The sequence below is a fragment of the Antrostomus carolinensis genome, unplaced genomic scaffold, assembly GCF_000700745.2.
Source record: "Antrostomus carolinensis isolate BGI_N321 unplaced genomic scaffold, ASM70074v2 scaffold12944, whole genome shotgun sequence".
NCBI classification, from domain to species: Eukaryota; Metazoa; Chordata; class Aves; order Caprimulgiformes; family Caprimulgidae; genus Antrostomus; species Antrostomus carolinensis.
This window is the reverse complement of record NW_010310226.1, coordinates 66,930-81,181: the sequence shown is the minus strand read 5'-3', so window position 1 is coordinate 81,181 and position 14,252 is coordinate 66,930. Positions and strand designations below refer to the sequence as shown.

Here is a 14,252-nt window from a genome sequence, read left to right as displayed (position 1 = left end):
CCTCTCTAAACCAACTGAAGAAAGATGAAATGAATCATTAGAAATTTACCACACAGGCACAGCCAAGCTAAGAACTGATAAGAAGAAAACACTTGCCTCAGTTTTCATGGGAAAAGAATGGGAAAGGGATAGCATGTCAGAATGGAGCACTGTCAGGTTAAAAATAATGCAGTCAAAAGACATCCCAAGTTACTCTTTTGAATTTTAAAAGGGAAATAATCCCTAGCAGTGAATATATCTCTAAAGTCGTCAAGAGCTTATGAAGGCTGCTTTATACCTCTGAACAGTCTGGCAATGGGAAGCACTGAGGTGTACAAAGCAGTGGAGGATGGACAGTTTCACAGGAATTCTACAGCATGGGCAGCCTCAAAGTTCTTTTTTAAGTTTAGAGAATCTTGTGCAAGTGAATTGGGCATTACTTTGCCTATGATCCTAGTTGCTAAAAAGTCCCATGTGAGAACACAGACTTATGGCCCTGCTGAGCAAAAAGGCTGATTGTCCAGGAGGCATTGGGTGGCAGCTAGTAAGGGTCATACTGGCAGACTTTCAGGGGAATGGTTTTGTATCCTTTAAATGCATTACCTCCTTTTAGTCAAATGGATGTGTCCTCTAGGCTTTCATAAAAGCCAGCTTTATACCACAACTTCACCTATTGCTTGGGAGTTTTACTGTCTTAAGTGCCCTAGAGTGGTGCTTCATTCACATATCTCTATTTTAAGTCTAGAATTTTATGGGGTTTTTTTCTGGAACATCTTCACTGACAAATGATTTATCTTTGCTTCAAATGATAGGATAATGGAAGGTCAATGAGTATTAATAATTTCCCTTCATTTTGGGGTGTCTAATTTAATGGGACTACTATTTATTGTGGTATTCAGAGTCTGATGATATGACAAATTTCATCCTCATGAATGTATTCAAAACAAACAACATGCAAAATGCTAAGCTGTTCCCCTAGGGATTTGATCCAGATTTGCAGAACAGAGATTCCAGGATGCATCCATCTTGCTACCAGGAGTACTAATGCTATCCATTCCTGCAGAAGAGTTTTAACAGCTGCTCTTCTAATTTGTATTTTGCAGTGGAAAGCTGGAAGACAGCATACACCATTTTGCATGAGCTCCTGGTTCTTTAAACTAGGAAAGATTTACATGTTCACACTCTGCATTCTATAGGAAAGAATTTAAAAATGACAACTGCCTATTCCTCATATTCTGATCCCCTATTACCTTCCCCTGCTAGGGCGAAAAAAAAGTTTAATTTTTATCAATATAGGCTAAAAACCAAAAAAATAAAATCACAAAATAGTTAATGGGATTTCAGCCTACCTAAATCTTTCCCAGAAATGAGGTCTAGACACTCCTCTTAAACTCCAGGCAATAATCCCACCTGCTTGTTTACCAGGACTGCAGATTCCTAAATACACCAGTCATTCTTTATTCAGTATGAAACTCCTAAATTTGAGCATTCTGATTATCCATCTGTGCTCAGAAATTTCCTCTCTGGGGATATTATGAAATATTACTTCCTCAGAGCTCTATTGAGGACTCCCCATAAGTCCAGCAAAGCTGAACAAATTAGAAATGGTCAAGGCCACAGCAGTTGATCCTTTAAGCATTAGTCATCAGGCAGAGCATTCATCTAGCAAAAGGAAGATTTGTGTCTAAATCATAGATGTGAGATTGAATCCAACTTGCCAGTCTTCCAACTTTGGCAACATGCAGCACAGTGAAAGGCTGGAGCACCTCTCCTATGAGGACAGGCTGAGAGAGTTGGGGCTGTTCAGCCTGGAGAAGAGAAGGCTCCGGGGAGATCTTATTGCGGCCTTCCAGTACCTGAAGGGGGCCTACAAGAAAGCTGGGGAGGGACTTTTCATAAGGGCAATTAATGACAGAACAAGGGGAAATGGGTTTAAGCTGAAAGAGGGTAGGTTTAGATTAGATAAAAGGAAGAAGTTCTTCACTGTGAGGGTGGTCAGACACTGGAACAGGTTGCACAGAGAAGTTGTGGATGCCCCCTCCCTGGAAGTGTTTAAGGTCGGGCTGGATGAGGCTTTGAGCAACCTGGTCTAGTGGAAGGTGTCCCTGCTGATGGCAGGGGGGTTGGAACTACATGATCTTTAAGGTCCCTTCCAATCCAAACCATTCTATGATTCTATGACTTCCTGCCACCTCTTCAGATGGAGACTGATTCTAGAACCATAGATGATTCATCAAGCTGTTGGGAAGACCCAGAATTCCACTCAGTGTGACAGTAGAAGCCAAAATCACATGCACTGCATGCACACTAAAGATACAAACAGGAGAGCAAGCTCACTGATTTTCAAGGATCTTCACCTCCAGTTTCATGAATGGTTCATCCTGATGTGTAGAATGTGGCAGGAAGCCTGCACAAATGAACAAGGAGCACCTAACAAAATTCAGACATAAATGGAAGCACACAAGAGGTGGAAGCGGGGTCAGGTGATACAGGAGGAATATGCAGACACTGTACAAGTGTGCAGGGATGGCATGAGGAAAGCCAAAGCACCCTGGAGCTAAATCTGGTAAGGAGCATGAAGGGCTTCTTACATGCATATCAGCAGCAAAAAGACTAGGGAAAATGGGCCTGTTTCTGCGTGGGACAGGGGACCTTGTGACAAACGACATGGAGAAGGCAGAAGTACTCAATGCCTTCTTCATCTTTACTTGTAAAAACTAGTCTTTAGGAATCCTAGGTCCCTGAAACCACTAGTGAAGTCTGGAGCAAGGAAGACTTACACTTGGTGGAGGAGGATCAATTCAGGGATTGTTTGAACAAACTGGACATACACAAATCCATGGGACTTCGTGGGACGTACCCACAAGTGCTGAGGGAGCTGGAGGATGGCATTGCAAGGCCACTCTCAAATATATTCAAATGGTCATGGTGACTGAGGGAGGTTCCTCAGGAGTGGAAGAAAGCAAATGTCACTTCTATATTCAAGAAGGGCAAGGAGGAACTGAACAACAAGCCAGTCAGCCTTACTTTAGTTCCTGGGAAGGTGATGAAGTAAATCCTCCCATAAGCTATTTCAAAAAATATGAAGGACAAGAAGGTGACTGGGAGTAGTCAGCATGGATTTATGAAGAGGAAATAATGCTTGGCCAAGCCTGCAGCTTTCTATGATGAGGTTATTTGCTCAGTGGATAAGTGGAGAGCAGCAGATACTGTTTATCTTAATTTTAGCAAGGCTTTTGACACTGTTTCTGATTACATTTTCATAGATAAACTGATGAAGTATGGGTTAGAGAAATGAACAGTGAGGCGTGTTAAAAACTAGCTGAACTGACAGTCTCAAAGAGTTGCGATGAGCAGCGAAAATTCCAGCTGGAAGCGTCACCAGTGGAGTGCCTCAGAGTTCCATACTTGTTTAACCTCTTCATTAATGACCAGGTATGCTGCGAAAGAAAAAACTTCAGCAAGTTTGCAGATTATACAAAACTGGAAGGAGTGGCTGATGCAACAGAGGGTTGTGCTGCCATTCAGAGGGACCTCAATAGAGAGGTTTGAGAAATGGGCTGAGAGGAATCTCATGAACTTCAAAAAAAAAAAGGCAAATGCAAAATTCCTGCACCTGGGGAAGATTAGCCCCCTGCACCAGCACAGGATGGGGGCCAACCAGCTGGAAAGCAACTTTGCAACAAGGGCCTGAGATTTCTGATAGACACTAAGCTGAGTATGAGGCAGCAATGTTCCCTTGCAGCAAAGAAGGTCAATAGCCTCCTGGGCTGCATTAGGAAGAGTATTGCCAGCAGTCAAGGGAAGTAATTCCTCCCCTCTCCTTCACATTGGTGAGAAATATCTGGAGTGCTAGGTCCAGCTATAGGCTCCCCGAACAAGAGACACATGGATATAGTGGAGTGGGTCTAGCAAAAGGTCATGAATATGACTAAGGGACTGGGGCATTTGACATAATAAGGAAAGTTTGAAAGAGTGAGAGAACTGGGACTGTTCAGTCTGGGGAAGAGAAGGCTCAGGAAGGATCTTATTAATGTCTATAAATATCCAAAGCAAGGAAAATAAAGAAAATGGGGTCAGACTCTTATCAGTGATGCCAAGTGACAGGAAAAGAGGCAACGGGAACAAAATGAAATATAGGAAATGTCATTTAAAATTAAGAAAAAACTTTTTTTTTTTTTTTTTTTTTTTTTTTTAAACTGTGATCAAACAGTAGCACAGGCTGCGCAGAGAGGCTGTGGACTCTCCATCCTTGGAAATAATCAAAGCCCAACTGGACATGGTCCTGAGCAATCTGCTCTAGCTGACCTTGCTTTGAGTAGAGGGGTTGTCCTAGAGAATCTCCGAAGGCCCCTGCCAATCTCAGCTATTCTGTGATTCTATAATAAAATGACACTCAAAGAACTACAAAAAAGCCGCACAAGTCCTACTGATCGACAAGCACAAGAAGATTATTTGAACTCAAATTAGAGAACAGGAACTAAGACTCTACAAAATTATTTAAACCATAATTCAAAGAAGGATTAGCACTAAAAACAAGAAACAGTGAGCAAACCTAGGGGTGGAAAACAGAGGAAGAACAGAAAAGTGAGCCTCTGGAATCTCAAGAGAACATCTATAGGTCCTCACACAACATGTGTACTGATCCCACAGTTTCAGGACCAAATTTGGATCTCAACTTGCCAGAAAAAGTAGTTTAACAGTACCATTAAGTCATGCTCACTTCAGTTGGTACTGTAATTGGCATAGTCTAGACAATGGTATAAACAGCTATTTTATTTCAAGTGCTAAATCAGCACTTGAAGAATAAGCAAAAAAACACTCCCCAAGGATATAATACTTTACAGCAAGTGGCTTATGTTTTTTCACAAACTTCATGCAAATGACAAAAAATTATTTTGGTTTAGGCTTGAAAAGATTTATGATTGCATCAAGATACCCATACTGCCTGTCAGGTTTATATAAGCTTCTACAGCACTCCTTCAAGGGCCAAACCTCAATAACCAGCCTAAATAACATCTTTTTGGAAACTGATATTGCCTTGCCTACATCTGTTCTATGTGGCTAACAACACTTCACCATGCATCCGGCTCAGCTGAAACGACTGAACCCCAAGCTTCTATTAAGAACACACTAAAACGTTATTTCCTCTCCATGTTCCTGGCAGTTGTTCCATCAAAGCCAGTCATATGAAACAGTTCAGGAGGTTGCTGGAAAAATAACTGAACATTTCTGAGGTTGGATGTGGTTTCTGTCATAGACCATCTTACTTGGTTCTTCTATATTCAGGCTAAGGAGTGTGAGGTTTCCTTTGGGCTTATTCGTTATCTGCTCCAAGCCTTAGCTTCCCAGCACAAAACAGAAAGTAAAAAACAGGACTAAGGGAGCAAATTGCCTGTAACATTGCAGTGAAACAGTCTTTGGACATCTGGCCTAACTTTTGATGGCTCTTAGAAATATTTCAGCTCATCTTCATAGTGGATGAAAACTATATGATATAAATTCCACCAGCAATAGAAATCTACATGCTAATACATGCACACTAAGGCATTTTCTCCCTTCAACTTTTGAGCACTGAACATGTATCTCCTTACCTCGTTGATGTACCAGGGATGGGACGTCCCGTATCCACCAGAACACACCAGCAGTAGCCCGTGGAAGGATGGCACTGCACTGGTTTGTAGAGGCCGCCCTGAGCACACTCTGGAATGAACACATTGTCTTTCTGGGGCTGTTTAGCTTCCTCCAGGGCTGACTGAAGTTCTTGATCACATGATGATGCTTTTGGAAGAAAAGAAACAATACTGAAGAAGCTATATGGAAAGGGCCTACTAGATTTATCAAGCAGTTTTTATATCTTTCTTTGACTGAATATAAGGATTGCATTTGAAAAGGCTTGCTACAGCTCAAATATCAGCTACATTGGTTTATGCTGTACACTGTTAGGAACTTTAGTTTCCTTTCATGCAGCTATTTCATAACACAGTCCTAATAATACCTTGACACCCCCTTTCCTATACTAGATATAATCTATGGATAACCAAATACTTTCTCTGCCACCTTAAAAAAATCTTCACCCACTCCACCATCCCTAAACTACTGATTCTTTTCAGAGGTTACAGTAAAAATCCAACTTCTTAGGGTTCCTTATATGAATTATTAAACTAGATATTTATTTAGATGTTTTTATTTTTCTCTTTCCAGTTTTGGAACAACCTCCTAATACAGTCAAAATTCTTCCATCTTCTTTAGTGTTTCTGGTATTGGCAATGTAGCATTTGCTCTGGAGACCAAAGATCCACAAGAAAAAGTAATACATTTTTATCACTGCATTAGCAATATGTCCCAGACCTCTTCTGGATGTAAGAAAAGCTTACCTGTCCACATATTCCTGGCCTTTACCTGAAACTAGGAACCAGGGGTGAAGAGCAGGAAATCCCAGGGGCTGAGAATGCCAGTCAGTTCACACCAATTAGTATAAAAACACCTCTTGCTGAGGATTTTTGATCACTACTAAGTTGGTATATGTGGCATTGCAGAGATAATAAATGAGACAGACTTATTACTTCCCCATTATTTCTCTAGCAACTTTAAATTCAGTCTCCTATCATGCAAAATTTAGATGGTTAATAAAACAGTTTCTGTACAATTCTTAAACTAATCCAGTGAACAAAAAATAAATATTTGAAAAACAAGAATGTTGATAACTCTACAAACATAAAAATTACTGACAGGAAGATTGCAAGTTACTAGAATTTCAATCAATAAAAGATTCTCTTCAGTTAAAGAAAAGTCATTTTAATGTAAAAAAAAAAACCCCTATGGGTAATATTTTCTCTTTTTTCAAGACATTTAAAGACCAGCAACAAACTATTCTCTGAATCTGTAGCAGGATTTACTTCTTGATTTTTCACAGTTCAACCCACAGAAGAACGAGCTGAATCCTGACTGGATTTTCTAGAGCATTTGTAATGAGTTTCAGCTTCAGTCTAATCTCATTTACTGTTATCTACAGGGTTCAGAAAATGCTTTGTAGATTTTAGGCAAATACTGACAGAAAGTCACTAGTTATGTCCAGAACGCCACTGTTCCTTGCCAGCTTCTTGCAAATGCAGATTACCAAAATCAGGAAGACTTCTACTGCAGGGGGAAAGGTGGCAGGAAGTTAAACACCTTCATAATTTAAACGGCACACAATTCCATCTTTACAATGGGCTGGTTTCCAAAACAGTGTATTTTGTTCCAATCCATGTAAAAGGTTTAAAAAACAAGCATATCACTTGCTAACAAATACAAGGTACAGATGAAATGGTTTTTTCAGTTCTTAGGTTGATTTTTTTTTCCCCTCTTTTATTTCATATGGTATTTGAGCGGGAGAGCTAGATGAATTGATTGATTTTGCATGGTTTTGTCTTTGTCTACCCACTCGATAATAGAGACTGAATAACTCTCAAAGCACCAGTGTTTAGATAATAAACTGTACATAGAGAATCAGAAAGGTTGCTTTAAAAAGGAGAAACAGCTAATTATTTTCATGTTAAAACCTTCACAGAAATAGCTATGGTTTCACAAATTAGAAATCCATCACCAACATCTTCTTAGAGTAGCCAAAATAAATCTTTCCTTCAGTGAATCTGGATCATGATGATTATCAAGTTACAAGGTATGACAACCCTGCAAAATACATCACTTCTTAGCTTAGTTGTTCACTTTTTATGTTTTGTTTATAACCAAGTAAAAAGGAGCAAATGGGGTGAAGCAGCTGCAGTGAGAGGGAGGAAATCATTACTCCTTAAACTCCACTAAATTCTTTCTCATTCATACTGATAAACCTTGGGATACAACTGCTCTAAAGTGCTTACCTATAATTCTGCCTGCTTTTCCCAGAACCAGAATATTAGTCCTCTGTGTAATTTCCTCTCTGAGGGAACCATCAATTTGCTTTCAAACTCTTCTTTCCATTATTTACAATAGGAGTACTGGAAAGATGAAATTGTAGCCTGTGATGACTAAGAGCTCTTATCACAGAGCTACCATACTGCTGCAAATAATTGCCTTTGTAATGTCAGAAGAGTCATGGTTAACAAATGTTCATTTGCCAGGAGAACCAGTGATAAATGTCATTAACTTACAAAATGCCTGACAGTTTGTCCAAACAATCTGACAACAACTATGATCTGGAACCATAACAGACGGATCCCAGAAGTTCATAAAATGAACAGTATAGAAAAAGATCCATGCCACAATAAAAGTAGTATTAATACCTTAATAATTAAAAAACATTAAAATGTCTATGGAATGTGTTACTACAATAAGATTCCTTCTTCGAAAAGCAGGAGCTGACACTCCAGCTTCATCTTTTCAGGAAATATGCTTACGCTGTTGTACTTTCACTTAGTTCCTTTAGTTTTGTCTTCCTGGAAAAAAAAGAGATGTTTTTCCAAGCATCTTAATTCAATAGAGTAGTTAGACATGGGTGAAAAACCCTTTCCACATAGTCTACCAAGTTAGCCAGCCACAGTGTAGCTTAGTTGGAATCCTTAATCTCAGGCTGAAAAAACTTCCTGCAGTTTTACCCCAAACTATATTCCAGGTTCATAGGCATTAGAGATTCAACACACAAATTTCAGTTATGTATGGAAATAGATGTATTTTGCCCAGTTTTACAAGTCTTGTACCACCCAATGACCATCTACTTACTCTGAAAAAGGAAATTTTGAATGAGTTTAAAAACCTGCTTAAATGTAATATATGTTGCCCTTTCTATGTTATACTGCTATTCCATTTCTTCTCTTTTTAACTGAAATGTTAGTTACTAAATATACTTTTTTCCTGTTCCAGTTCAACATGCCTTCATAGTCCATTACAAATAACCAACTGAAATGCTGCATCTTCTGTCAATGCGAAAGATACTCCAGCTAATGACAAACTCTGTGGATAAGTTTCTTATTTTGTATAAAATCTTGAGACAGTTCTTGTTGCTAACGATGAATTCTCCCTAAAAAACCCAGTCTGCGTTTCAATGAATCAAGTTAATTTACATGAACAGAAAAATATCTCAATAGTAGTAGTGTATAAGATGTATTATAAAGTGTTATACTATAAGTTTCTAATTTATTTATTATAAATAAATTATTATTTATGAAGGACTCCATTCATTCATCTCTAATGGGTTACTTAAACTTTTAATTAATGTTTGCTATAGGATGCTCTGGAGGAGAAAAGAGGTATTTTTTTCTGGAAAAGTCATCCTGAACAAAATGTCTGTGTGTCTGTCTGTAGCATATCTAAAACACTGAGCACTGTATTATGTAAGTATTACAATCATTTTGTTAGTCTTGTAACAGGAGATGTTTTAGACCCTTGTCTCAGAAATTCTGGCAGTTGTTGTGTTGTGTCTTATCACAGCTTCTCCCGACATGTGGAATTTTCCTAATTACAAATATATATATTTTTAAAATGTGAATCACTGTATTTATGTCTAAATTTCAGTGTGTTCTGCAGAAACAAGTAGCAAAATCTGCAGAAAATTACAAAGGCGTCTGTATGCTACTTTAACATTTCCTGCCACTATACAAACATTTCCTTTCAATTTCCTCAACCCCATAATATGTATATGACAAACAGAATCAATTCCAAGAAATTCTGTTTTCAGAAGTTGGTTCCTTCTCCCTCCTTTTCTCATTACCATAATGGGCCATGAAAGGACAATTTAGACAGCCTAGTTTCCACAGTAAAGGGATCTTTTATTAGGGCTTGAAGCTCAATATCCTCTATAGAAAGCAGGTAACAAGAAACCTGTGAACAAAAATACTCTGAAAAGTGATACGCATGCTCTGGAGGAGTGCAGTATAACATCAGAGACAGTTAATACTCCAGTTCTCTCATGTTTCTGAGAGGATATACAGACAGAATATATTAATGGCCAATGTCAGTATTGAGAGACTTAAATTGTATGACAATTTCTGCTAATTAAAATGTTATCATCTGTCTGTTCTAGTTAATTAAGCCTAATTTAGGCACCCCTTCAGAACACTTCAAATATTGATTTACACAATTTATGTGCTAGTTTATTTCAAGACCATTAATTAGGACAGATAAATAGTCAACCGGTTGACACACATGCAACCCTCCAAACAAATTCACATCTCATGGGGATAAGAATTTGATCCATTTGCTTAGGATGAACCCTCCTTGAACCAGTGAAGTTAAAAGCCCCTAAGGAAATTGATTGCAATGTGTTTTTATATTTTCAGTTAGTTTTCAAAGTCTTCAAATTTCATTGAATGGATTTCCACTTAAACTACACCAAATTGTATTTCCACATATGATCAAAATGTTCACTTCAGAAAGGCAGTGGGAAGTGGGATGATTTCTATTCAAGCTACACTTTCCCTGAAGAAGAATTTACGTTGACTGCATGGCAAAATGATCCATTACAGCAGTGGCCCTGTTATTCCTAACTCCAACAAACACGCACCTTCCAGGTAAACTAGCAGGTTCTCTACCTGCCACTGACCAATTTCATCACCCAGAATCCATCACGTCTCTTCCTGCTATAAACACAGTCTTAAACACAGCATTCAAGGAAGCATGTTAGTTAATATAAATGAAAAAAAATCGTTAAATTATTTCATTTTAGTGAAGGAGAGGTGGAACTCCACAGCTTCACATTCTTTCAGGATTTCCAGTCTGCATTTAAACCTTCTCTAGCACGACAGATTCTTTCTCTGAAGTGGTAGATGAGACGGTATAATGCGGTTTAAACTGCCAGCCTTATACTCCTTATGTACACAAAGTTATTTTCTCATCCCTTATGGCCAGAGTATGGGCATTTCACACTAATCTTTCTTAAGAAGCCCTGTTCTTACAAGAATTTGCCTACCTGCCATCTCTTGACCATTTCAAATAAACTAATCTCTAACAGAAATCAAGTGGAGCTCAATGCTACAAACAAATGCATGGACAACTTTGCTCCTGCTACTAATTTCATAATCCTAAATCAAAGATTATTTCTGTGGCCCAATCTTCCCCCAGTAGAAATACATGGAAAAATACTCTCTAAATTCAATGGAGACTATATCAGTCCTCAGCTGATGCATTCACATGCAAGTATGTTTCCAATTAAGCCTAATATTTGTTCATGGACCAAGTACTGATTGTAAGGAATAGGTAACATTCATAAACACTCAACCTTAGTCCCAACATCTAGATGCAACCAAAACCTAAGACTAAATTACAGTATTAATACTCATCTGGCGACACATGTTTTGGTTTATATTAGGTTCAGATATGGATCAGCATGGGGATTCTCAAGGGCTGGAGAAAGCTGGCAACATTCCTACCCATACTTATTCTGGTTTGCAAAAACTTGTGGGAACCAAATATTTCAGGCCCCTTGTGTGTATTTGCAGAGTACTGTCAACATGCAGCTGATCAGTATTTTGCACATTTGGAACTTGGGTAGATGACTGCGGCTAAACACAAAGCTCACGGCTTCAACGCAGCCCTAAAGATTAATTTATGTACTTTACTCCACTGAACAAAGCAGGATAAATCACAGACAGATGCACCCGTTTATCTGTGTGGTTTCATATGCAAAGACACTGCAATACACAAGGAGGATCTGGAAATGCACTGAGGCCATCAAAACAAAGATCCAGAATACAGAGACGATCAGCTCCCACTTAGCTTTACCTGAAAGAACATGGCCACAGGCAATCCAATCCACCTGTATACACCAGGATTTTCTCAGTTTTTACCTTGGGTTTGAGTAGCCAAGTGGCACCATGTCAAATCAACATATCTGCAAAGCACACATTCTGATTCAACCAGCAGGTGAAAGTCAGGGGACCCATAAGGCAAAGATCTCAGATGAAAACAGATGACTTACTCTTTAATCAAAATCCAAACCCACTAGTCTACTGGATTTTTCAAAAGAATTTCTGGTTTAGGGAAGGTTTTACACATACCTCTGCAATTCTTTATTTTTCTTAGCATTTGAAATACTAGGAGTGATGTGAGAAAGACTATAACTACAACACTGTAAAAGAAAAAGAACAGTTTTGCCACAAAAGCCTGCTATTTAAGCATTTTGTTTGTTTGTTTGTTTGCTTGCTTGTTTATTTATTTTTTAGCCCAACTTCTTGGTTAAAGAGATGAGATATACTATGTAAGTATTCAAGTTTCTCCTCTCACAGAATTATAACTGATTTAAATTACTCAATTATTCATTTATAATCCTTTTTCTCCTTCACTGAGTTCTCACAGTGCTATTGTACAGATTATAATGGATCAAACTAACTACCTGGTTTTAAATAAAATGTAACTCTACATTTTTCCACTCTTATTTAGACTGAATAAACCAGTAGTGTGAGATCTGTCCACTGACTTGAGGAAAACTCACAGAGAAGCTAGTCTTCACTTACAAGCATGACAGAATCTCTCTGTAAATGTTTAAGTATTAGCATTTACACCTCCTGTAAATAACTAACATGAAGTTAGTATAAATTAGATTATCAATCTGAGCTATTTCAAAGATAGATTTTGCCTTAGACTAAAAAGGTATATTCTGAACATCCTGAGTCAAACATTATACCATCTATGAAATGTGAGAAAGCAGTGAACCAAGAGTAGCACATTTTTGTTAAAACTTTAACAGCAGTGTGTGAAAATGATAGCAAGCATTTGCAAAGTGGACTGCATTAGTCAGACTTGATCCAAGGACGCTTTACACCCTATTCTCTACACTGGATCTTTCATTGAGCCAGCAATGTGCGCTTGCAGCCCAGAAGGCCAACCATATCCTGGGTTGCATCAAGAGAAGCGTGGCCAGCAGGTCGAGGGAGGTGATTCTGCCCCTCTACTCCGCTCTTGTAAGGCCCCACCTGGAATCCTGCGTCCAGTTCTGGAGCCCCCAACACAAGAGAGACCTGGAGCAGCTAGAACAAGTCCAGAGGAGGCCACGAGGATGATCCGAGGGCTGGAGCACCTCTCCTATGAGGACAGGCTGAGAGAGTTGGGGCTGTTCAGCCTGAAAAAGAGCAGGTTCCAGGGAGATCTTATAGCAGCCTCCCAGTACCTGAAGGGGCCTACAGGAAAGCTGGGGAAGGACTTTTCATAAGGGCAGTTAATGACAAAACAAGGGGAAATGGGTTTAAACTGAAAGAGGGGAGGTTTAGATTAGATATTAGGAAGAAGTTCTTCACTGTGAGGGTGGTGAGACACTGGAACAGGTTGCCCAGGGAAGTTGTGGATGCCCCCTCCCTGGAAGTGTTCAAGGCCAGGCTGGATGAGGCTTTGAGCAACCAGGTCTAGTGGAAGGTGTCCCTGCTGATGGCAGGGGGGTTGGAACTACATGATCTTTAAGGTCCCTTCCAACCCAAACCATTCTATGATTCTATGATTCTAAATGCAACCTTAACACAAATAAAAAATCCTTTTAAGCCAGGGGTCAATCACATGGCATCAGGCTTCACAAGGAGAGTGAATAATCTTCTGGTCTTCTGAGGAGATGAGGTCTCTCATCCCCTTTTGCTCAAAGTTTTGAGGACACTCACTCAATTACAAGGCTGAACAGGGATGGATTATCATCTCCAGGTGCTCTTGCTTGACTTCTTTTACTTGTCTCCCTTAAAATAAGAGAGGATACTGTGTAAAAGACTGCCCTATCCTGCAAGGATACATCTGAAAGCAGTTATTTGCCAAATCAGAGGAAAACTGGTTTTCCTACAAAAGAGGAAACATCAGTTCCTATTATTGCTCGGTATGGCTGCCTCACTCTGCCAAAGCAGAGCAGCACCATAGTGTTCAAACTGCAAAACCAACCAAAAAAAAAAAAAAGCCACCACCCAAAATTACAGCAAATGAAAATCACTGACTTTTCCCAAACACAGGACCTAGCAGGCCAGTTTGCTATTGCAGTCTAAAGGCTCATTAATTAAACAAAATTGCGCAAAGCTACCATTCTTTCTTTATGAGTATATTGACCAGCAAATGTTAGTCTTCTGCCAGTGGAAAATTCTCTCATTTTTAAAGAAATATTTGAAGTGAAAATAAAGCTGGTTCACTTTTTCCACAGAGCTGTGAAAATGAAAGGCTTTGCCAGGTGAGCTGAGGGTACTTGTTTGAATAGTTCTACTAAAAATTACAAAACAAAATGTGCAAACTGGGGTGCCTAAATTCATACTTTAGCACTTAAATAAACCAGTCAGCCAGCTTACAGGAATGTTTATCAACCCCGTGCTTCCCCTCAGTGAAACAGGAGTTGTTTC

General features: G+C 39.1%; 1 protein-coding gene across 1 annotated transcript in view; it reads right to left on the bottom strand.

Moving 5' to 3' along the window:
* Positions 1-14,252, bottom strand: part of LOC104523684 (SPARC-related modular calcium-binding protein 2) — a gene marked incomplete at its 5' end in the record, with an annotated part of 100,573 nt that overhangs the window by 39,284 nt on the left and 47,037 nt on the right. Inside the window, one exon of the mRNA XM_029084588.1 lies at positions 5,574-5,760. Coding sequence (XP_028940421.1) covers positions 5,574-5,760 — 187 coding nt within the window. The remainder of the gene's footprint in view (positions 1-5,573; positions 5,761-14,252) is intronic.